A 25,157-nucleotide genomic window follows, 5' to 3' on the forward strand; every position below is an offset into this window, starting at 1 on the left:
CCTCATTATGAAAGCGAGGCTAAGTGCAAAGCTTTCCATTTGAAAATTAGACGTGTTTGCATATGAATGAGAACTAATTTTCAGAACAAAAACTTTGCACTTAGCTTCGCTTTCAAAACGAGGCTCAAAACAACTCGCAAATGGCCTATTAAACGATGTGCTCGAGACTAGAAATACCACAGGCAGCCCAATCATGGTTGAGACAGGGTTTTTTTTTTTACTGATTTGAAGTTACTTTATGTTTTCTTCAGTTTTCCTGTTTACTTCCTGGCATTTGCACGCGAAATTTGCAGTTGATTTAATGGACCATAAGCCATATCATTGAGATTCTCTCCGGGACGAAGTCGCTGGAGAAAAACTGAAACTAACATAAAATAAAGCCCTTCTTACCATTATTTTCCCTTTCCTTGGTGTGGTCGGACTCATTTAAACGCCATTTTGCCCGTGTTTTTGTTGATTGATCATTTGAAAAACGCACGCAAATAGTCTGCATCCATCCCGAACCATTTGTCGTTTCATATCTCTATGGACTGGCCATCATAAGGCCATAGGAACCTGAAAATCAGGCGAACTCGTTCCCAGGTCCTCTCTCATTGAAAGCTGAGTATCTATTTCTTTTGAACGGGGGAGGAAGAGAAACGAGAAAGGCGTGAATATGAGGTTCGAGATCAGATGGTCGGCACTCCACCAAAAGGATATATGAAGGACGAAAAACAAATTACGCGTACTGTATCAGGTAAAATAACTTTCTTTGTTATAGGTCTCTTTTTAAAGGGTACATAAAATTTACTATTAGAGAAAATGTGTAAGGGTTTGTCCATTCAAAGCGTCCGAGTAAACAGTGGAGTGCAAATTCAATTGTGCGGACAAGTGGCATTATCTCAGTATCAGGTCCACCATATTATAAGACAGTATAACAGACCACACTGTAGGAACGCGAGTCTCTGGATTTTCAGATCAACGAGCGGTCCGAAGCTCAATATACACATATGTAGCTTCGCGAAAGAATCCTAAAAAGTGAATCAAAGAATTCACATTTCACCGAGTGTTCTCTTCTTGTTCGGATTTAATCCTCTCGAATGATTGATTTCTTGACTCCTGGCAGCGGGTGTCATCTCATTTGGTTTGAAGAATCCACCAAAACTCTACCATCCCGATCCTTGACCCGCACTCGTCCCGTAGCGTAACGGGTTTCCGTTCGACCATCAGGATAGACTGTCTTCACTGTCCCGTCTGGGTACTCTCGTTTCTAGGTAACAACAGAAGGGGCATAATTACAAGATCAAACATCATAAACATTAATTAATGAATAGAGTGCAGTTGAGAAACAAGAACATTTGCTCTTTCAGTTTAAAGTTGTTAGAAAACACGTTTTGCAGAAAGGTATTATTTTGTTTTCTTTGGACAAATGAGTTCAGTTTTCAAGTCGCCTTCACAATGCCTTGCCCTGAACAACCTGGAATCTAGATCAGCGTATGATTACAACATGTCTCACAAGTTCCCAGCAACAGCGAGGAAGGCTCTTACAACAAGTTATGAGGTCAGCTTTGTGATATCAGAAACCTATAAGGTTTCTTGTAGTACTTTACGTTAGTTCTGCTATCTTGCGGTAACAATTAAACGGGAAATTCCGGTATAACAGGGGCCTGGCCTGGGCATTCTCACCTTCAGTTGTCAATCAACCATGACAGGGTAAACAACGGTCAAACATCTTGCGCCTTTTTCTATGAAATAAGAGTCCTCCAGTTGCCCGAAATTAAGAACTCGCAGAAATCGGTGAGAATAGAGCGGTTTCCAATTGAGTGCCGTTAAACCAAAACCAAAGTAATTACTGTGGCCAATCACAACAGACACCAATCAGAATTCGAATCAAATACATGCAACCAGCTCTAAGCGCGGGAAAAAAATGCGTTCCAGCAAGGCACGATTGGTTATGGTTGCTTCTTATTGGCTGAAAAAGTGGCGCAAGTTTTGTTAACCAATCATACAGCGTGGTACAGCAAAGCCAAAGCAAATGCGAATACTTTTGATACTGAATTGAAAACCACTCTTTGACACATAACATTAAAACAGTATCGTCCGCTTACTTTAAAGTATTTGGTGTGCGTTTCTCGTTGTCCATTTGGGAATTCAATGGTTCTGTCTCCTTCTACACTGACTTTCTGTATTGTACCGTCGCTAAACACGCATTCCTCCGCTCCATTTGGGTGCAGATACTTAATGGTCTGGTCAGGAAATATGATCTCTCTCGTACCATCACGGTAATGCTTTTCGATCTGTTTGCTGGATGGATGTGAAACAGAAATCATCACTTTTCTTGCTTCTCTACGAAACTACTGTCCAAGTCTTTACTTGGGATTTTCGGTGCAAAATTGGGGCTAAGCAAATGAACATTCTAAATTTTGCGCGCTCAGGAATCGAACAGCGCTCTTATTTTACAAACCCTGTAACGCACAACAAACAAACAAAGAAACAAAACAAAAAGAAGAAACGCTTACACCGCAGGCCAACGGAAGCAATCTTGAGTCTTAGGTAACTTTTCATGAGTTTGTTCGAAGAGGACCCACCTTGTCTGGGGTAGGGGGGGTTATCAAAGACACCACCTATCACATATGAACATAACCGACAAAGTTTTAATTGGCTTTAAAATCAGTTGAGTCGACGCAGAAATATTCAGCTAGCAAGAGTCAGTATTGCTAGATAAACAAGAAATGTGAGGTTTGAATCTCATTGTAATTTTTTTACTGTTGATTCGAGGGATGGCTATGCAATAAAGACACCATCTTTTGAGGTCGAGGAAGGGGGGTGCAGGCAGAGACCACATCTACTTTGTGGTTTGTTGTGTCCTGTTCAATCGTTTTGACCACTTCCTTTAAAGTGTGGATAAAACAACAAATTACTGTTAAGACTATCCGAATGAAAGCTACTGGGAAATACTTCACTGTGGTGCTGTTTATTATGCTGTACAAGGTGGTTTTTACTTTTGAGTCTGCGGAGCGAGAGTTCTGGGGACGTGGCTGATTTGAAATTTGAAAGTCGTACTCGTACTGTTATCTGAATATACCAACCTGGGAAACTGAAGCACTTCCAGTCCATCAGGATAGGTAGTATGTGTAGTCTGAGCTTCTGAATAATAGTAGATCTAAGAAAATAAGTAACAAAACGTGAACTCACTTTAAGCATAGTCAATTGAGGGACTGGTTATGAAACTTTGCCATGAAAACAATGGTGCTGCAGTTTATGTGGGAAGGGCCGCGACAGTGCACAATCCTTTGTTTTAACTGTTCACACTACAGCTGAATATCTTAACACGAACGTTTCTATTGGTCAGTTGCTCCAACACATTTCAAAATCTATTGTAGTTTGTGCACGGTCAAGGCCAAAAACGCTAACAAAAACATAACAAAGGAGTTTGTCAAGCTTCATAACCATTGCCTTTTATTAATTATGCTTCAAGGCTTGGAATTGTGTACGTTGTGTCAAAAAAAAAACTGAATGAATATGTTCAGTCGCGGGACTATTGACAGACAAAAACACAAAAGGAAAAGTTCAAAGCTGATTTTTTTAAGCGTACAACAAGTGTGATCAGCGCGTCTTTCGGCACTATATCTCACGTAAAGTCGGCAGTGTACTTAACGCACGCGGCATCTTTAAAACAATCTTCTTAATGAGCATAAAACGTGTCTCACCACTCGCTGGTCCGGCATAATTTGTTTGATGTCTCCGTTGAAAAAAGTGACAATTATGGTTTGGCCATCAGCGCTGATATCTTTTCTCGTGCCGTTTGCAAATGTTATGACGCGAGAGCCATCGCTGTTGACTTTCTCGACCTGAAAACACATTGAAGCCAACGTTAATAACGACATTCGCTTTAACTGGCGTCCCAAAATTTTGCTTCAGTTCTAATCTTTGGGTTAGATTCGCTTCTCAGTAAAGCTAGAGTCATGTCCTCTTGATACCATACCTCTTAATAACAACGGCTAGTTAACTTGAATTCGCTTTGAAATAGTATCTACAAGGAGACCTAACTTCCTAACTTGCTCAGACAACTTTAAGGCTCAGGGATGACGGGAAAATGTCAAATAGAGCCACGTTCCCTCCCCTCTCAGTGCATATACTATTCTCTTCACCAGTCCCCACTCAATCATTCAGTGGAGTCCTCGATGTGGCAATAGCCATTTTCGAGTTGCTTTGAACCTCATTATGAAAGCGAGGCTTCTTGCATAGTTTTTATTATGAAAATTAGTTTTCAGTCATATGCAAACAAAACTAATATTTGACATGAAAAACTTTGCACTTAGACTCGCTCTCGTAATGAGGTTCAAAACAACTCGGAAATGGCCTATAAGGCTAGACAATCAGAAAGCGAGTTCGAAATAACTTACACCATAGGCGTGTACCACTAACAGCTGGTATGCTATTTAGCGTTTTCTCTCCATCTATCTCTTTTTGCTGTTCAAATGTAAGTAGCGTTACCTTTCCGTCTGAATGCATTATTTCTCGTTGATCTTGTCTCCCAATTCTTTCACTGAGACTGCTACCATCACCTGGAACACTCTGCTGAAGTGTACCTTCGTCCTGAAAATGAACGTTCCTTTTCATTTTTTCACTGCTATCTGGAGTCTTGCTTCTTCGCCTTGGACTGCTGTGTGAAAAATACAGAACGGAATCTTGGTTCACACTCAGATTGGGTCCACGAACACAACAGAAGTATCGGCGGTACACTTGACGTAAATAAATGTTATTATTTTATGTTAAAGTTGTCCTTTAAGTTGACATCGGTACCACAACCAGAAATCGACTATCAGTGCGGGTCGCGCAATGACTACCTTCACTCCGATTGGGTGAATTAGGGTGCGATTAAAATAATCATACATTCGAGATTCGTTGTCTATGGTCGACTAAAACATATCCAGTCTTCCAGATAAGAAAGGGATCTCGGGTCAAAAACCCAAGAAGGATGGTTTCCTGACCCGACAAAATGACTGGTAAACTTAAGAAGATTTGGAAAGAATCAGAGTTATTGACCCAGTGTTCCAGATAAGAGAAGGGTCTCAGCTAAAAAACCCAAGGAAGGTTTGCTCCTTGGCTCAAAGCTGTTGATCCCTCAAAGTTGATTCCCTAACTTTGAAAGTTTTCTAGAACACTGCATAGCCAATGTTGCTTTAATTTACTGGTCACGAGACGCTATCCGCGAGAAAAAGTATAAAACAGTAAAGAGATGAAGCGATGAAAATTCATTTCATTGACTTTTTGGTTGAGCTTAAATTTTATATCTAAAAGCCATGATAAAAAAGAACCATACACACACAACCGACAAAAACTTTCTTAACGGTAGCTAATTAACCCAAAAACCCCCAATAGTGACCAAGATCTAATCTCTCCTTACAATAGTACAGTACTACTTGATCAAGTAAACGGGTTAACTTATGAGAGTGAAGGAAACGATTACCAAAGACAAAACGCCTTGAATCTTAAATATGTTCTCCCAACTTACCACAGATAATATACGGAGAACAAAAGGGAGAAAGTGTATATTGATATCGGGGCTTAAGGGCTTAAAGGCTAAACTGAGGATACAAACCTTCGTTTAGCTTTCTGTGTATCGTGAATGTGGTCCCTTTCAGTTGTGCTGAAGGTCATTTCAGATCTTTCCTCGCGTAAATTTGAAAGTGTATCTGACGGAGGATTTTCATCTCGGCGAAGTCCGGCAGACTGGTTGTTATTTGCATCAATCCCAGCAAACGGTAACCTGCGAGGAGATCACGAAAAAATGACATTTTAAAGCAAACTATACCTAGTTAGTCACAAGCATACGACCACAAGTAAAAACAGTCAGATTACCCGACGGAAAGACCGACTACCGACTACCAGGAAATACCGACTACCGAGGAAAATACCGGTTACCCGACGTCCCACCCATCGGCCGGATGTTCTAAGCACTGCGTTAAAGAGATACCCAAGGCGTTCCGGTCATTTTTACAAGACCATAAGCAAGGCTGAGACTACGTAGAACTGAAAATATAACGCGATAACGACATGAGAGGTCAAACTGAAAACCAAAAAAGCAAACTCTGGACAGTTTTTTCGACCTGGTTGGGTCTCGTCAGCACTGCACCGTGTATGCCAGTGAGAAATGAAACAATCATCACTGAGAGGAGCGGGGGTGGGGATGCGGCGCTCCTACTCCCCCACTCAACGGATCCTGACTAGGGCCCCCCTTAGTAGTTTAGGCACTCTCCTCAGGTTGCGCTCGTCTTTACAAACCGAGATGGCGGGAATTCGACCGAAGCGTACGAGTATCGAAAAACCCACGGAAAAATAGGGGACTGCGAACAGTCTACACTAAGGAGGATAGAGAATTTAAAACTCAGGTTATGTAGTAAGTAAACTGTATTTAATCTGTCCTGAGCACTGTGGAATTCTTAGAATGGTTTTGGAAAGCACAAGTTCTCAGCCAATTCGTACGTGTACAAAAGAGCGGTTTTCAATCGAGTGTCGTACAAAACCAACAACAACAACAATACTTTATTTCACATTGCCTTAAAACATGATATAATATTTTAATTGTATATTTAGTTAATTTAAAGTTTTATAGTTATTAATAAGACTTACTAAATATAAATATCTAAAGTGAAAATGCCTTGTGCCTAAGTAAACCATATAGAGCGTTTTCAGTCACGTGACTACTGACCATATCGATTTACTGAAACAAAAGAAAGTATTTGCATAAAAATAGAGTTCAATTCCCAGAGGTTTAGTTTGGGACACCAACATGGCCGTTGTGACGTCATGTGAAAACACTCTATAGTTTTAGGGTTTTAGGTCACTCTGACCAACAAACGTAAACAACACAATGACCCAATCAGAACTCAAAACGAATACAATTAAACGCCATCAAGCGCGGGAAAACGCAGCAGATAACAGGCATTTACCTGTTTTCAGGATCAACGGCAGTATTCTCTGGAGTGGACCTGGGAACTGCTTCGACGAGATCAGGTCTCAAGGGAGGAGATCGGTGGCTTGGAGGAAGCCTGGGTCCTGATTCTAACGAAGTAATCAACAAAACCAAAACAATGAAGAACAGTCATAAGCTGACATGCATAGGTGTCTGTTTACAACAGGTGTCCACTTATGGGAGGTTGAAGAAGCAGCAGCCTTGCACCTTTTCTAAGCTCTACTTTACAGTGAAACTAACTCAACCGGGGCCACCGAAAAAATCGACACTGAAATTTAAAGAAATGTTCTTGTTTTTGACTGGTTTACAAACTACCAAAGCCAGACTCCTTTGTTGTAAACGTGACCAGTGATTGGCTGATCAATGTTGGGTGGCCCCGGTTGAGTTCGTTGCACTGTAACTGGACCCAGATAACCTGCAGCTCCATTGTTTTTTGTTTCTAGGCACATTGTTCTGTTGTTCGTTCTTTTGTCGTCTCGACCAATAATGTGAGACGTTGCAAACAGTGCATGTCGCCCCTGAAGAAACTTAAAGTACCTAGGGCGTGACAGTTATAGATCCTGATGGAACGTTTTCAGCTTTGGACACGATTTACAACGTTCGAGACGAATATAATTTGCTTTAATATCATATGTATCAATACCTTCTTCGCTTGTCTTGGCAAATTTTCTTTGCAGAGGTTTCTTTTGTCTGGTGTCCTCCTCTTCTCGTACCTGGCAAAACATGTTAAGGGGACGTTAGAACTAGACGCCTTTTTAAGTTTCAGTATTTCCCAAAAAGTCTCGTGCAGATTTTTTAAGACAATCTTGAAGACGTTTTATGGCTACAGTGCTATTTCAACAAATGAACAAGAAACCTTTCATTTCTACAGGGAAAGGGGTTGTGTTTTATCCATCTAGCTGTATTTTTACTCCAGCCACATCAGAATTCCGTTTTCTTTCTCACTCGACCACCAACACACCCTAAGAAAAATGGCACACACCTGGGGCTACTGGTTATTATTCACTTCAAATTAACAGAATTAGTTGTCTTTACGTACAACTTGAAATAGGCCATTTTCGAGTTGCTTTGTACCTCATTGTGAAAGTAAGGCTAAGTGCAAAGTTTTTATTATGAAAATTAGTTTTCATTCGTATGCAAACAAAACTGATTTTCACATGAAAAGCTTTGCACTTAGCCTCGCTTTCATAATGAGGTTCACAACAAATCGGAAATGGCCTATTTACCCTTCTCCCCTCCAACGCCACAAGCCCACCACACCCTTGAAACTGATAACCGTAATTATGGTTGTACCTTAGCCTGCTCATCTTCTCTCCATTGCTGTAGCCGATACTGCTCCAACAGCTTGACCTCCTCTTGCAGTTCCTTTTTCTCTTGCTCCAGAGCCTCGATCCTCTGACGGCTGCGGGTTGAGGCTGCTGACCAGCGTGACTCACGGCGCTTGAGCTCCTCTTGTAACTCTGCTACCTGGCAAAGGAAGTGCATCCAGGGAGTAAAATTGAGCATAAAATCGGGCCAAAAACGTTCAAACCCACGAATGATCATATCATAATAGAATTCTACGGTCGAGTACGAGACTAGTTGTAATAAACGGGAATGTGCGCGAATTTCTTCGTCCTCCTGCCGAGAATAAAGCTAAGGCAAGATTGCAGAAATCAATCAATCAATCAATCAATCAATCAATCAATCAATCAATCAATCAATCAACCAATCACACCAATCTTACCATTTCATCAATCTTATCATCACACACACAAAAAAAACGTAACTCGTGTTCAAGAATTGAGGTGGAATTTTCATTATTAATAGTGATAACTACAAAGTCATTTTGATATTCGGCTTTCAGAACAATAGTTCATAGTTAACAAGTCAATAAATGCTAAGTGAACTTCGCTTCAGAAACACTAAAAGTAATTGGGGAATGACTATGGCATACAATGACAAAACTACCTGTTGCAAAAGTTGTTAGATTATTATCACCTTTCCCGCATTTATTGCTTAAAGCATAAAAGGAAGTTCAGTTGTATAATACTGTTAAGTTCTTTTACGAGTCAGATGTTATTATTCGAGCCATAAAAGCGCACAAAATACAAAACTAACTAAAATAAATAGAGAACGAATTTCCTTTGGAAGGTAAATGGGACAAGCGGTATTAACTCATTCCACTGGAGAATCACCACGCGAACGTCTGGAAAAATGTACTTTATTTGGCCCTAGCCAAAAAGGAGAGTTTTCCAAACTCTGGAACTTTTCGATAAGCTGGTTTTTCTCTTGCATATTGATCTCTCGATTTCGATCGAGATTTACGGACGTTTAAGTAAATGCCAATTAAGAGTGTTTAGCTTTCATCCTTACACTCGTTTTAGATTCCTAAAGGGCTGTCTTTAATACTGACAAGCTTGCTATTGCTATATTTCTAATTCAAGTGACAATTCTAAAACACCAAAATCTAAAACTACTCCTTATGAATAGTCCAAACAGTGCTAAATTCTCCTTAATAATAACCACGTCAGTCCAAGGGAATGTCTTTTGGCTGAACTGGCCTTGACTTAAGTCCGTTACAAAGCCTGCCGACAAACTGCATTCCTGAGCCAGATGGCAATACCTGGCTCAAGTCTTCATCAGTAGAATCAAGGTTTTTTTGGTTATATATAATTACAGCCTCTTCAGTTTCTAACGGAGACTCTTCCTCTGAAGTGAGATGCTTGTATGTTTCCACCAAACCCTGGACGCCGCGAAGCAAACAGCGACTAATGTTCGATTGCACGTCTGAGTTGCTGTCCAAGATGCTAGAGAACTCTTCAACTAGATTGTCATGGTTCCTTCCGATGTCCCTGAGATCTTCTATAAGGGACATTTCTAGAGGGTCCAGGGGTTCCAGACTCTTACCAGCGTCGTTAAAAGCTTCATCGGTGAACGTTTCGTCAGTGCTGAAGAGAATCTCTCTCACATCACAAAGGTATTCAAAAATGCTCCCTTCACGAGTCGATTCTGTGGGATTGCTTTGAGTGTCTTCATGGCTAACTTTAGGCGTGGTTTCTTCAAATTGCCCAGATATATCTTGATGGCCGTGTCCAACTGTGTCATGTTTGGCAGCACAAGATGTAACCACCCGTTCCTCCTTCTGAACTTCCCCATTATCCTCGGACTCTTGGTTCTGAATCAACCTTTTTGCGAATATCAACGGATTTCTCATGATACGCTCGAGTTTCCGCGCCAAAGAATCCAGAATCCCAGGGCTGTCAATGTAGTCTTCACCAAACAGGTTGTACGAACTCACAAAGTAATGTCTCAAATCCTTCTTCCGGAGAGCTTTCAAGAGATTTCCGAACAGCATCATCATGCACTTGGCCCTGTTGCTTTCAGTCCAGACCTCGACACCAGTTTCTTCAATCGTTTGTAGGAGAACACTCTTCAGGTGAAACGTCACCAAACCTTTTGGTTCAGTGGAAAGATATGCACGATGAAATTTCTTCAGACAACGGCAGCATTCGCGCTGGATGTCGTTCATTTCTTGGCTTAACAGGTACTCAGCGTGAGAGAAGGAAATTCTGAAGTCACAGTCTGGATTGCCACCGTTCTTGGGAGGCTTTACTACCAAGTGGAATCCCTCCTGAACAATCCTGTCAACAATGTCACGCGAAGGCCATTTGCGCTCTCTTTCGATCTAATCGGTCGCAATCTTGGGCCATCCTCGGGACCTGAAGGCAGGAACAAAATCCATTCCGCCTACACGCTGGTGCAACTGTACTTTGTCACTATCTTTGATATTCGTTTCCGTTGAGGGATTGCCTTCCGTTTCACCAACCGTTCCGAACAGACAATCAAAGGAGCGATTTTGGATGCACTGTTCAAATCCTTTCTCCTCATCGCCTTGAGTACCATCTGGATTGCGTGATAGATCTGTCGAAGCCAGCTCGTCCTTTCGTGCCAAAGGTTCCATTATTGTTTTTGACTCAGTTTGGTCGTTGTTAAGCTCTCTATCGCCGTTGTCATCTGCACCTTCACTTACTTTAGTTACTGCCTCCTCAGCCTCATGTCTCTCACCGGAGAACTGATGAGAAATTTCTGGAAGATCACACCTCTGATCGTCATCACCTTTTTGTGGAGCGGCACATGGAAACTTTCCATTTTCATGGAAGCTGCTTCGCTCATTCCTTTCACTTTTGTCTTCCTGAGAGTTCCCTTGCGTGACACATTGTTGCCGACGGTTATGCACATCTACTTCCGCCAAGCCGTTTATCACCGTTCTTCCGCTTTTGACCAGAAACCGTCTACCAATATCACGAAATCTGGCTCTGAGGTTTTGGCCTCTGTCGCTACAACAAAACTCTTGAACAGAACAAAGTTTAGAGAAAAAGCTCGCCCGTTTGTTAGTAACAGACATTGCCAATTCATTCGCAATCTGGGCAGAAACATGCAGCATATCGGCTTTCTCTCTGGTATCGACAACTCCACTGGCCCTACACAGGTGATGTATCAACCACTCCCACTGGGCTGCGTAGATATTAGGCAATTCTTGCGGTTCTTTCAGCGACTGTGCAAAATTAAGAGTAGCAGCTGGGCTTCTTGGGCTGTTTATAAAGTGGCACGTACTTTGAAGAATAGGTGAATGTTCGTCTGACGATTTTGTCCTCCGAAAACCGTGAACAATTAACCTGGCTAGACGAGGCACTGAGCGTCCATAAATTGCATAATGGAGATTCTTCAAGGCTGAAGTGGCCACGAAATTTGTGCCTTCCACAAGGCATTCCTGTAACAGGGGGTGATCAACTCCTTTAATTCTGACATACATTGGGTTCTTGGATGAATACTCGATCAGTTCGTCGTGTATTATCAAGTCATCAGAATTCGAAAAAATCACGATATCCACATCTCCGACGTCATTGGGCTCAAAGCATTTTAAATCTTCAGCAGCGCTTCCATACGGGCGAAACGTGACGCATTTTTTAGACAACATGTTCGAAAACTCCGAGAATCGATGTAAAATGTAAAACGCGACATTGTCGGAGTATTCCTTCCATTTTTCACCTACTTTTCCTCGTTTTCCTAGAGACTTGAAGATGAAGTGAAGTTCTTCCTTTGCTGACATTTTTGTAAAATTCAAGTGAATGCAAACGCTTGTAACATCTTTAAAACCTCAAACACCCAATAAGGCGCTTTTATTCTAAAGCGAAAGATGACGTCTTGAAGCGAGAGTTAAATATAAGATTGACAAAGCTTCCGGGTTCTTCTAAAATTAGCACCCACGATCATAATTAAAAAAAAAAAATTACTGTGCCTAACAGAAAACCTCGAACACTTAACTATTTATGGAATATTGTTAATGGGTCCCAAAATTAAGGAAAACCAGTCAGATGCGACTTGAGCAATCAACAGCTCTAAGTCGGAACAGTAATCATCCTTACGGCTCGTAACTTGATTTCCGCTCTCTCGTTAGCCAAAGCACAAATATTACAGAGATTTAGAATTATGTTAACGGAAAACAGCATGCAGAGAACCTACTGACTCGGCTGCTCGTTCCGTTTTCAGTAGCGTACATAAATCCGCTCCACTTTTACGAAACCTCCAAACTAGAAATACCTTTGACTCTCACGCTCGCATGCAATGAATACCGGGTTAAATTTTTTTTCGTTCGTCGTTGATCATCATATATTGCACATGGGAAATACAACGAAATACACAAGTCCAATATTATCAAATTCGTCGCTCTTACGATCTACCGTGCCAAATTTGTAAGGTGTTTTAATCTCAAGGCGTTTTAAATCGCTCATAAATCTCCGAAAGGATATGTAACATTCCACAAATTTTCGCTGTGTTTCTCTCGCTTATTCGTTTTCCAAGAAACCCAAAGATGAGGTTTAATTCCTGGGTACGCACTCAGCTGTGGTCATGCTGATAAAATACTTCATGAGGTAATATGAAAACACGTGAATCTCAAAATACGATTCGCGAGAACCTTCCAAACGGAACTGTCATCAAAGTCTGGAAAAACAAATCGAAATATAAGATTTCCGAGAAAAGCTTCTTTTTTTTTACTTCGTAGCTAAAAGACATTTCGGTTTTGTAAAAGTGGATGAGATGGAAGATCTAAACACGCAAGACTCGTATTCAATCTACAAAAGAGACATCAATAAAGTTTCAAAGTACTTCTTCGCCAACCTTCTTAATTGCGTTCGAAGTAGTAAGAACGCACTCCTTAAACAGATTGAAGTCGAGACTGTATGGGACAATCAATGAATGAATCTTGGGATGCGTATCTGGCATCCCCACAGATCTTGCAGGGGTGAATGACATCATCACCAACTTGGAAAAGGAGAGAGAGATCATCGAACACACTCCCTAACCTTTGATCATCACTAGTATATTTATTAACTCTATTTGCAGGTTTAGCGAGAAACACAGAATATTAGGATGCTGTTTTGCGTTCTGTTATAAGAGAACTTCTTCTTATGCAGGAAACAAACACAAAACAGTGAATTCAAGAGAGCGTACGAGTGAAGAAATTCACTAGTTCGCAGCGTTCAAAGATGATGCCAGCGATTTCCTTGTTTCCTTAAACATGGTAAATTTTCACATGACAGCAACGTATTGAGCGAAAGGAAATGGATGTTCATTGGGAACTGCTTCAATCTGTCGAGACATACAAAGTCAAAACGTTTGGACAACATTAAGGAACTTAAGCAACGACAAAGGCGATGGAAACGGAAACGAAAACGCCACTTGAAAATATAACTGAAAATATGACTGTTTTAACTAATTCAACTTGCACAAAAACAGCGAACTACCCAGGAACCAAATTGGTAAGGCGTGGCGTTCGAGTTAACAAAGAGATTTGAAGATTCACCGTCGTGTGCTCACGTTCTCCATAAAACCTTGAATCTGGTCATTTCACGTTTATAGTGAGCACACGACAACAAGACGGCTGACAGAAGGGGACGGTGAAATATCGTTGTGTGACCAACATGATAGCTTAGTACCTTCAAATTTTTAGGCGATTGGCGACTAAAACTGGTGTTCTCTCATCTGTTACAACGTGAAGACCACAAGCGGTAGGAATGTTACAATCTAGAGTCGTAAATACTTAAACGTCACGTTGGTCACACAAGGACAATTTGCCGTCCCACCACATCAGCCGTCCTGTTGCATAAACTCTCTATTGTACTGCAGAGGACGGCAAAGAAATGTACCAAAATTTCAAACGCACCTACAGAGCGATTGTTTTTCCTCATTAAACCTAATGTTTTGCGGCGTTGTCGGCCGGTTACCGTCGCTGTCGTCGTTGTTTGAGTTCCCTATTTATTTACCTGTGCACGCAAGCCTTCGATTTCATCACGTTCCTTCTTGTCTGGCATTGTGCGGGCAGCCTTCTGGTATTTTTCAAATACTCGCCTTTCACGGCTGTAAAGAAATTGTTTACATAATGGAGTCATGGGGAGCTTTCGCTTGAGGTAATAGATAACTGAGGGTCCAAATGCATTTGGCTCTCGACGAAAGAATAGCTTGGTATTCACAATCAGTTCCTCGTACATGAGGACATGTAAATGATTTAATTTTTCATGACAGTAAAGATACGTATAACATCTTTCTTTACTAATCTTAAAAATACATAATCCCTTCTCACGGATGGCGAGAAAAGCATGTGAATTTTAGGTTTAAACTGATGCACCATCAGTGGTGGGGAATTTGACCCGCGTCTCAAATTCGCCACCGACACTTATTTGACAAGGAAATAAAACACCCAGAATGGGGAATCTCAAACATAATCCTTCAACAAACGTCCGCCATCTGCCTTCCCTTTCTCTCTACCATAGCTTGGTTGGGATCAAGAAAAAACATACCGTAATTTTCGGAGTTCTTCTTCTCTGAACTGCTCTAATCGTTCAAGTTCTTCCGTCTTCTGCTTCTCAAACGTGGCTATCTCAGTTTGGAGTTTCTTCAAACCCTGTCAAACGATGTCAGACCAAAACGATAAACTGCATACTGACAACTCTCACCATAAAGAAAGAAAAGGGGTTCTTCGCCGACTGGCCATCGTAGGGGAAATAAACGCAAAATTGTGAAATGGCGGGGACCAAATAAACGTGTTCATATCTGAGGTGTTTGACTGAGAGGCAGACAAACAAAAGGCTAATTTACACGTAACAATTTATCGGCTCGATTAGTAGGGTTCAATCGCATGCCAGTGGGCCAATGCAAGGATGGCGCAGTGGTGACAGCCTGTGAACGCAGACATATTTTCGGCTGTCGAGATTCTCTATTTTTCGGCGGAGAGAATCTCGACAGCCGGAAATACGTCTGCGTTCGCAAGCTACAGTGGTGAGAGCCTCCCACCAATGTGGCTCGGGTTCGATTCACGGACTCGACGTCATATGTGGGTTGAGTTTGTTGTCAGTTCTCGTCCTTGCTCCGAGAGCTTTTTGTCCAGGTACTCCGGTTTTCCTCTCTCCTCAACAACCAGCATTTGCAAATTCCAGTTCGATCTGGAGAGTGTCCCATACTGTAAAACGCATTTGATCATCTCGTCATGGAATTGTGCGCTGCACAAATTTACAAATGCATTTACAATTTGTCGGCTGATTCCTTTTCAGTTGGTGTGGCGCGGAGTGAAAATCGGCCTAATTCAATTACAGTGGAACCTCTCCTTACGGACACCTCTCTATTACGAACAGTTCACTTGGTCCCTGAGAGACTGAAATCCATATAAAGCCTACCTCTCTTAAACGGACACCTCTTTAATACGGACACTTATTCCTGTCCCCTTGGTGTCCGTAATAAAGAGGTTCGACTGTAATCAGTAGTGCTGTTACATACAGTGGAACCTCTCCTTACGGACACCTCTATAATACGGACACAACTCTATTACGGACAGTTCACTTGGTCCCTGAGAGACTGAAATCCATATAAAGCCTATCTCTCTAAGGAGCCGTTCACACTTAGCTCGTTTTAAGATAACTTGCAGTTTCGTGCTAACTACAAACTGAAAACAGTTTTCTAAACAACACGATCAAACTTAACACTTTAAAAAAACTTTCTCTCCTCACCTCTTCTCGTTCAGCTCTCATTTTGGCCAGAGCTGCGTTTTCACTTCTAAACTTATCAATCTCAGTTTCAAGCTCTTTTAGTTTTTGTCTGACTGCAATGCTCTGAATCGCTTCTGAAGAATCTTCTTTGTTTTCTTCTCCTGGTCTACTCTGAGCCACTTCACTGGCTGTCTGTTTTGTGCCAGCCTGCAGCATGTAGAAACAACGCAAAACCATTGGAGCAAGGATAGTTTATTAGCAATTTACCTTCTATAGTTGCATTGCAAAATACTTGACAAATTCGCACAGTTATGTTCACTTGCCCTCGAGTCGAGCTCAGGAATTTCCTCTCGGCATGACACTGTTTGCACGGATCGTACTGCTGGAATTGACTGATGAATAACCTGACACTACTCATTTTAGCATTTACGAACACTGGGGCGCCATTAATGCAACCAGGGGTGCTTACCATTTACATGGAAAACCCAGAAATTCCAGTTGGAAAATCAAATGGTACGCATCATTCCATTTGGAGTACTTCTGAAATTATGGGCTTCTGGTCAAAATGATGCATTTTACTCCTTTTGGATTTACAGCTGATGTTCATACATTTTGCATATCATCCATCTTCTGTTAAGACAAGCTAAATCATTTCGTATTTATGCCGAAAATTTCCCTCCGGGTGGTTTGCGTAAATGGTAAGCACCCCAGGTCGTCCCAGTGTAATATAGATGTTAATGGCAGTGAGACTTCACAGAAAAGGAAGTTGTAATGCCTACTTACACTGGCTTTGCGTTTTGGCTTCAGCTGTGGAAATAGCTTGGTAACAAGGGCAGATGTTGGTGGTGTCGAGGCCATCATTCCATCAACTGCGCTGTTAACAGCCTGTTCATGCCTTTGAGCATTACCACCCTTGAGATGTGCCGGTGGGGTGGAGGTCACAAGAGGAAATATGTCGCTGATTGTTACATCACTGTCGTCATCATCATCATCATCGTCAAAATCATCGTCATTCTTAATGTGCTTAGAGTTAGCTTCTGCCTGCTTCTTTATCTCGCCCCATGCCTCTTCGTCATTAAAGTCCTCTTCAACTGCAAGTGATGCGGTTGGATTAAGATGTGATGGAGCAAGCCCTAGGTTTTCAATACAAACAGAGTGCTTCAGTGTTATTGTAGAAAGCTTGAACACGGTTATGCCAAATGATATTTCAGAATTGGAATGAGTTGTTCAGTTGACCTGTTCAATTAACACAACGAATGATGTTGCGGGCACCCTATACAATTTATTTTAAAGTTAAAGCCTACCTTTCTGCTGATCATTTTTAGCTGTTTCACGTGTGTTCTTATCGTCAGCCTCTATTTCCAAAGCACTGTCCAAACTCATTTCCTGCAGTGTCACGTCACTATCTTCATTCTCGCTGTCTGCAATGGGGAAAAAGAATTTCTACTTAATTTTAAAATGGTCAAATGAAATTTAGCCTTGGAAGTTAGCCAACGATGGCCTTGCAGTTGATTAGAGTTGGCGTTTAGTTTTCATAAATAGCAGCCAGGCTCATTAGTTATTAGTCAATGATCCTACAAAAATGGGAAGTTGGACATACGGACCGTCATAGCAATCAATTTACGGTCCATACGGACTGTCAAATCTTGAATACAGTCCGAACACGGAGCGTGCATCTCATCACATCAGCGCAAAGCGAGTCGCAAACGTCAATCGTCCGTCCGTCCGTACGTACATACGTACGTTTCGTATGGACCGTCAAATTGAAAATTAGTTATGTGGCATTAATACATCAGAGACATTAAAATTATTAGTTTTTTTTTTTCATAGAAGCAGGTCAGATCACTGAATCCCAGATTATTGCAGCCTCAAATGTGAGCATAATCTCTGGACTGATTAGCACAGAAGAATTTTGGTATAGGATTTAAAAACTTGAGACTACTTATAATCTTAGAAAGTCCTTAAATGTTGAAGTTCATAGACCAAGAACGGAAGTGGGAAGATCTTCCTTTAAACATAGAACTGCTCTATCCCGGAACCTCCTTCCTGATGACATCAGGAACAGTTCAAACCTGACTTCCTTCAAGAGAAAACTCAAGGAAAATAAGAATAATCTAAAATCTATCCGTTTTGCTAAAGCTTCCTGCAGCATCTCCAACAAATCTTTAGACTTTGAATATTTTTAATATTTTTAATATTTTGAATGTTGACTTTTGAAAATTTATCTATTTTAGCTACATGTATCATTATCTATTTATCCGTTGTTATTTAATATTTAGGTGTGTATTTATTGATCATATTAGATAACGCAGGTCCACATCAGGACTTGATGTCTTGCCAATTCCCCAACCTGCTTTACCAAATAAACTATGTATGTATGTAGGTTTGTATGTAACTTTGTAGCAGTTCCAAATTGAAACAATTACCATCGTCATGAAGCTCATTCATGGTAGCAAGTCCGGGATGGTCAGCTGATGAAGTCACTCCACTGCCATAACCTGTGTCCACTGGACTCAGAATTCCTCCTGGGCCTGCAAATAAGACATTGAGATGCAAACAAACATTCAGCGACTCGAATGTAAAGAAAGGCAGAACTTTTAGTCCTCATATTTTGTTTATCCCTGCTTGTTTGTTCTGTTTAGTCCAATCATCCACCTGAGTGCAGTCCTGAGAACAACTGTTGCTATAGAGACAATGACCAAATGTTTCTTAAGGCATCATCAGACATTAACTTCTGCTGAAGTTGTCAACATGCCAGTCAGCGGCACCAACAACCACCCCTCTCAAGACTCATCTGGCATATCAGGCAAGACTACTTCAACGCTTGCAAAAAGTGGTTGTGACCAAATTTACAGTAAACAAGAGAAGTAATTTTCATCACTTTGAGAAGTAATATATCAAACGCAAGAAAACACTGAGAAGTAGGTTGAAAAAATAAGGCACAGCTGAGTTTTTTAAATGACTTCAAGGTGTTTGGATATCAGATGAAACACACTTTCGAGTGTTTGATATGGCTTCTCAAATGATTAATAATTCTTGGAGAAATTCAAGGCTAAAGTTGGCAAAATTCTATGGTAATTAGGAACACATATCCCAAACCACGGTCACAGTAGTGATTTTCTTTGTTTTCTGTTGATGAATTATTAATAAGTTTGAAGAACTGACCTTCTCAAACTCATTAATAATTCATGAGAGAAAACAATGCAAATCACGACAGTGAAGGAGGTTTGGAAATGTGATCTCAATAATAATAAAATTTGGTAAACTCTTACTTTGAATTACTCCAAGAATTATTAACGTTCTGAGAAGCTGTACCAAACACTAGAAAGCATCTGATTTCCAAATACCATGAAGTGGGTTGAAAAAACACTTGGCTGTACTTTGTTTCTTCAATCCATTCCTTGGTGTTTGGAAATTGGATAAATTCCACTCTTCTTTGCGTCAGGTATATTTCAAAAACTCATTAATAATTCATAAGCCCATTGACCTATCGAATGGTTGATAAAACATCATGTGCAGCGGTTTAAAAACCCGATAAAACCTCCTCCTTATTAGTATGCAGTGTTTAATGTTTTTCTCATATGCTAATTTCCAATGTTCACAATAAATCATCATTGTTATGAACTCTCTTGACACATGCTTTTCCAAGAATGTTTTTGAAGCCATTCAAAAAACTTGCAGTACGCGTTTTATCGGGTCTAAAACCACTCGGCTCTGCCTCGTGGTTTTAAATCTCGATAAACACTGCTGCTCATGTTTTAAACATTACTACATCTCATGGAAGGTGACCTGTTAACAGGGGGCCACTTAGATCAGACATTTCATTATATTCTGTACCTCTGTTGTTAGTCACACTTTGTCGTTGACTGACTTGCTTGGTGTCCTGTGCAAAGCCTCTAGCTTTGGCCAGTGCTTTGACCACAACTGATGAGTTCGATGAAAAGGAAGCATTCGCTGCAGCTTGTTCTAAAAGCTCAAATTCCTCTAGTTCTTCTTCTTCAATCTTGATAAAAAAAAAAGTAGAGACCAGGTAGGTGAGTGAACAAGGAGCAATGGAGAGGAAAATGAATGTGAAAAAAATAAAAAAACACAAATAACTGCAAGGGTCTTTCTCCTATCTAAGGAGAGGAAAATGTCAGGAACAACTTTTTAAGACAATGAAGAGTTAATGGCAGAGGAGGTGCAAACCCAAAAACACACCTTGGAGAGAATATAGATATTCTAAGGCACCACAATCATATTCAGTCTGCGAAAGGTGGAAATAGACAAACAAACAAACAACAAACAGAAATGTTCAAATTCTACATAACAAAAGAAAAGTATAGTTATGGCACATTGATGTACTGTAATAATTCTACCTCCTGTTTTTCCTCCAATTCTTGTAATCTCATTTGGAATGAGGCATCGATGCTGTTAAGCAAACCAGAGGAGTTACTGGGCTCTGCTCTTGTGAATGCACCACTGCAAGCAAGGTGAGGCACATCTTAATAAATTAGTAATAAAAGTGAATGGAATTATGAGAGGTCATGTGTGCAGAAAATGATGGTGCTTGAGGACCATTCACTTATTTATAAATCAAAACAAGTTGAGGTTAGCTCATCATCAACAGTTAACAAGGAATTTGAAATTACTAAGTTGCAGTTTCATTTTTGCTACATGTATCAATGATGATTTGTGAACAACAACACCTCCTTGTGTTCTCTCTTTACTTAGCATAACATAGATAGCAAGGTAGCACTCCTTGTACTAATCAACTATTGTTTACTCTTGCACCATTCATTCCATCTCTAAGGTAAAGGAGAGCTAATTAAATATGTACACACTAAACGCCACACAATTCATAGTAATCTATAAAGTGTTGTCCTTACCCTTGTGCCATTGGAATTGGTTTATTTGCTGTTATAACTGTCATTTTTCCTGCTATGCTTACTGCTTGTTGAGTTTTAGTGCCACTAGAACCCTTTGACTGCTGCCGTTTTCCAATTTTAATATCTTCTTGTGGTTCACCCGGCACATGAGGACTCTTAGATGCCACCTTGCGAGTTATCTGTCAAACAACAATAGTTCCTAGATTTGAACCCTCTATTGTAATATCTATTAATTTAGAGTGGCTCACAACAGTTTCCAGCAGTTCATCCTCAGTTCTAATTTGATGGATCATTGCTTCTACTCTTTATAATACAATTATAATGGTATCAACAAATGCCTAAATATTACTAAACAAGTTACGGTCATTTTTGTGGACTGAATTGGCTACCATAGGAACAATAAAACCTGCTAAAGGTAGCCCTTATTTTAGCTTCAAGTGAATATAACTCAAAAGCAAGTTCAGTGAACCATTTTTAATTATCAAATTGTGATAGGAAGGAGACACAACCTTTAAAATTAAACGACTGTCAACTGTAGGAAGGGGCTCAACTCCTCCCTACAATTTTTCAGTCGGTATACATGCCAATACTAGTGAATTTTCTTGATATTTTAATAATGTCTCCCCAGTACTTTTATAAGAAAAGTATGGGGAAAAGATAGGAGAAGTTGTTCTTTGCTATTGAGGGTTAAAGGGTTAAAGCTAGTCTGTTAACTTTCATGGTACATCTAAAACCTGGACCATTTTGATTCAAAAGGAATTATTTTTGATAGCCTGTAGTAAAGCATCAAATCATCTGCACCAAATGTACACCTTACCTTTCCCTGTGCCACAGGGAGACCACTTGGCACTGTTAGTTTATTACTTCCTTGAGAAACGCTTGGCACAGGATTCCCAGTTTTCTTTTCCTTTTTCTGTGGTATTGTTGTGGACTGGGTCGCTGATCCTTGTGGTTGACCCACTGTTTTATTCGTGGTTGATTTCCCTTTAAACCTTGCGAGCCCCTGACCTTTACGTAGAAACGCCCTTTGAGGTTTTTGGTTTACAGCTTGCGTTGTTGCTTGTTTTGAAGCCTTAATAAGGAAAAACAAATTTATCTTTAAAAAGTATGTCATTGGATAAATGCTATTCCAGGGTTTTCACTGATTTAACAGTCTAATAGTATATCATTAATTTTGTTATATATTGACCATGAGATAACAGACATTAAATTGCCTTCTAGTTATTCTTGCAAAATGAAATTAGCAAACATAAAGTTAAATGGTTTTGGTTGTTTTTATTAAAACGATTTATTTCTCCTTGCATGCTTGTTGAAGATGGGACAATATTGATGCTACATGCCTTCTACAGTGCATATCAAATATATGCACGTCCATTAAAAAAGATTGTTAAATGTACTGTTTAATACAGTAAATTCACTTACACATTTAGGAAGCTTCTCTGTACAACCATGTTATACAGCTAATAACAACTTTTAATTAATTTAAAACACAGAACACCAACCTCATCAAGTTTGAGTTGCTGTTCTAAAAGTTCCTCAAAGGTCATCACAGAAGATCCTCCCCCTGGAACAAAGATGAACTTCATTAATTTATCAGAATTGACTCCTGCATGGCAGATACATGTATTTTCACTCATGACCAAGGTAACCTAGTGATTCATACCTATCCCTGGTTTGATAGGCCTCATCTCTTCATCAACCTCAGTCTTACTTTCTGAATCAAGCAGCTCATTCTGACGAGGAAACAAAGATTAATTTCATAAGTACTATAGTTCTCTCTAAAAGGGGGCACCACTATAAGGTCTTTAAAATGGACAGCATCACGTTGGCAGGTCCTAGCTGAGTTTACATCTGTCTCAAAATAGACAGAAAGAATGTCAGCTTTGGAGGCAAAACAAATGTGCTTCTCTTTTTCAGGTTTCTTTTACAGGCCACAGGTCACAACTACAGGCCACCGTGATAACTGTACACAAACAGGCTAACCAGGATCTTGTAGCCCGAAACTCCATACTAAAGAGCTAATTCAGGTCTAGGGCACACTATCCCTCTTGGTTATGTACCAGTATAACAGTGACCTGTACTTGTGACCTGTGGAATGTGACCTATAAAAAGACCTGTCCCTGTTTTTATTTATTAATAATTTACTCAAGTAAAGAGCCTCTTCAAAAAAATATAGAATAAAATAACAATTGAAACAAAAACCTTTTACACTTGCAGAGCAAGTCTTATGCAAAATATGAGTTTAAAATTGAATTGACCCAAGAAGTCCATTACATACTTACATACTTATTATTTTTCCAAGTATGCCTGTGACCTTACTGAATAACACATCATTCTCAATATAAGAGCTGTATTGACTGTCACCCACATTAAGTGGAGCACATTAAGTGGAGTTGTACAGTCAGGGAATCAAAAAATAAAACATGCTACATAATTATTCTATTTATACCTTTCCTTCAGACTCATCACAAAGAGCACCCAAATCTATTACAGTTCTTTCCCTGTTGCTACTCTCTTCAAATTCTTCCTCAGCATCAGAATCAGCATCACCTTCCTCACCCTCAGTTCCTTCATCATCCACCTCATTCACACCCATCTCTGATTCAGAATCATACAGTGGGTACACTCCACTCATGGCATCAGCCTCTGACTGCTCATCAGCGTGAGTCTCAACACTTGCAAGTAGTTGTGCACTAGGATTTTGACTCCACAGCCTTTCAAGCTGTAGTTGCTGTGGCATCCTAAATGGAGTACTGTTTGCTTCATCATCCTGTTTCTCACCCATTTCCAAACGGGTTTGTATCTCTCCTTTAGAATTGTATTTCATTAATCTCTCAAGCTCCTCACTTGAGTCTGGATGATGGTAACCTTGAGCTACCTCAATCATTTCCTTGGATTTCATTCCTAAATGGGACATAGGGCTGTGTGGACTTGTTGAACCAAAAACATGCTGCCCTTGCAAAGGTATGACATGTGTACTAGTAGAAACAGGCATTGCTCCTAGAGGGAGGCGATAATTTGATGAGTTCCACATCATGGGATAAACTGTTGCATTAAAAGAAGCTACACTTCCCTCAAATATGTTTTCCCCAACTGTTGTTACTTGAGGAACTTGACTTTGTTGCTGTAAACTCGCTAAACCATTTTGTCTCTCTGGCATCCTGGAAGAAAGTTCCCCTTGGCTCACAGCAGGTAAACTACCAACAGAAACTGGCAACAGTGGAGATGTTAGAATAGCTCTAAGTAGATCAGTGGATTTTTGTCCAACAGGCCCACTATTAATGTTTTCGTCTCCTGGTCGTGTCATAGTATTTATTGACGTTGGCATCCTTACAAACTGTTGTTGCTGATTTTGCATTATCAGTGGAGATGTTACCTCAGCATCAACCTGACTTGACGGAGACCTAACTGTCAAGCTTGACATGCTTTGCTGTTCTTGAAGTTTCTTTTGAGCAGCCAAGATACTTTGAAGCTTAGTTTGTTCAGTCTTGAGTGCTTCCATTGCCTGTTGTTGCTGACGGAACATGCTCTCTTGTTGCTGTTGCTGCCATTGCCGTAGCTTCCTAAACTTTTCCAAGAGTTGGGTCTGATTTTGTGACTGTGTTGCCATGTTTCTGACTTTTAAAGGTTGTTGAGATTGTGATGGTAATTGTGGCACTGGCAAAAGGAAAAACACACTTAATGATAATTTTCATCAATAATTTTAGTGGTCTTTCTTACAAATTTTCAATGAAATATTGCAACTCTTGTGGCCACCCACAAATACCTTGCAGTGGGGCAAATTTGATCAGAAAATTGCAGCTGAATTCAAATGCCCTGTATCATGACTGTATCCTGAACAATTTACGCGAGTTATCAATATCAAATTTCTTTTAATTTCAGTGTATCATACCTCTCTTCCCACCTCCTCCCCCACCCTGATAAACACATTTCATAAGGATGACAATGACGAAAATCATCAAGAAATACGTTCGATCTTTATCAAACGTAGCAAACTCAGAGCTAACAATTGCAAACATCCTAACAGGTGTGCCAACCATTCACGAGAATTAATACTTTGATCTTGTGCCCGGCTGATAAAAAAAAAGTCACCTTGAAAACCCACCTGCACCTCCAACCTGTTGCGCTAAGTTTAACTCTGAAGTTTCCTTGAATGTAATTCTTTCATTTTCATCTCTAGTGAAAGGTGGATCGTTTTCCTTCTGAGAAATGATACGGGTGTCTCCGGATTTAAAATGTTCCATACTTGACGCTCTCACTTATTAGAGTTCTTCGATGTGCGCGACACAGCGAAACGTTTTCCAAAGC

At 40.3% G+C, this 25,157-nt stretch overlaps 2 protein-coding genes across 3 annotated transcripts; both read right to left on the reverse strand.

The window, feature by feature from the left end:
• Window positions 1–732: 732 nt before the first annotated feature.
• On the reverse strand, window positions 733–25,094 carry LOC146470630 (centrosomal P4.1-associated protein-like). 2 transcript variants are annotated; one of them, XM_085121807.1, is made up of 23 exons: window positions 24,955–25,094; window positions 23,299–24,506; window positions 22,513–22,582; window positions 22,352–22,413; window positions 21,667–21,921; window positions 20,850–21,028; window positions 20,340–20,442; window positions 19,819–19,984; window positions 18,408–18,512; window positions 17,286–17,402; window positions 16,765–17,114; window positions 16,003–16,188; window positions 14,800–14,903; window positions 14,266–14,359; window positions 8,252–8,425; window positions 7,602–7,671; window positions 6,936–7,047; window positions 5,585–5,752; window positions 4,477–4,642; window positions 3,690–3,830; window positions 3,069–3,142; window positions 2,088–2,283; window positions 733–1,249 (listed from the first exon to the last, which is right to left on the reverse strand). In XM_085121807.1, the coding sequence occupies exons 1-23, from the start codon at window positions 25,091–25,093 to the stop codon at window positions 1,112–1,114; spliced, it is 4,377 nt and encodes a 1,458-aa protein (XP_084977933.1). In that variant the 5' UTR covers window position 25,094; the 3' UTR covers window positions 733–1,111. The 2 variants fall into 2 exon arrangements, with proteins under 2 accessions (XP_084977933.1, XP_084977932.1); XM_085121806.1 differs by having other exon boundaries at window positions 4,477–4,645.
• Window positions 8,767–12,858, reverse strand: LOC146470631 (uncharacterized). Its single transcript, XM_085121810.1, has one exon. It carries the CDS (start codon window positions 12,048–12,050, stop codon window positions 10,626–10,628), a length of 1,425 nt encoding a protein of 474 aa, XP_084977936.1. The 5' UTR covers window positions 12,051–12,858; the 3' UTR covers window positions 8,767–10,625.
• Window positions 25,095–25,157: the final 63 nt, after the last annotated feature.

Source organism: Pavona decussata, unplaced genomic scaffold (genome assembly GCF_977016875.1).
Source record: "Pavona decussata unplaced genomic scaffold, jaPavDecu1.1 SCAFFOLD_113, whole genome shotgun sequence".
Taxonomy (NCBI): Eukaryota; Metazoa; Cnidaria; class Anthozoa; order Scleractinia; family Agariciidae; genus Pavona; species Pavona decussata.

Bases quoted from the DNA above. Each gene is read 5' to 3' on its own strand.
- LOC146470631 (XM_085121810.1), bottom strand. From the start codon at position 12,050: ATGTCAGCAAAGGAAGAACTTCACTTCATCTTCAAGTCTCTAGGAAAA.
- LOC146470630 (XM_085121806.1), bottom strand. From the start codon at position 25,093: ATGGAACATTTTAAATCCGGAGACACCCGTATCATTTCTCAGAAGGAA. The intron at 21,922-22,351 runs GTTGGTGTTCTG...TTCCTTATTAAG, and splicing joins AGCAACTCAAACTTGATGAG to GCTTCAAAACAAGCAACAAC. The intron at 18,513-19,818 runs GTACAGAATATA...TCTTATTTGCAG, and splicing joins AAGTGTGACTAACAACAGAG to GCCCAGGAGGAATTCTGAGT.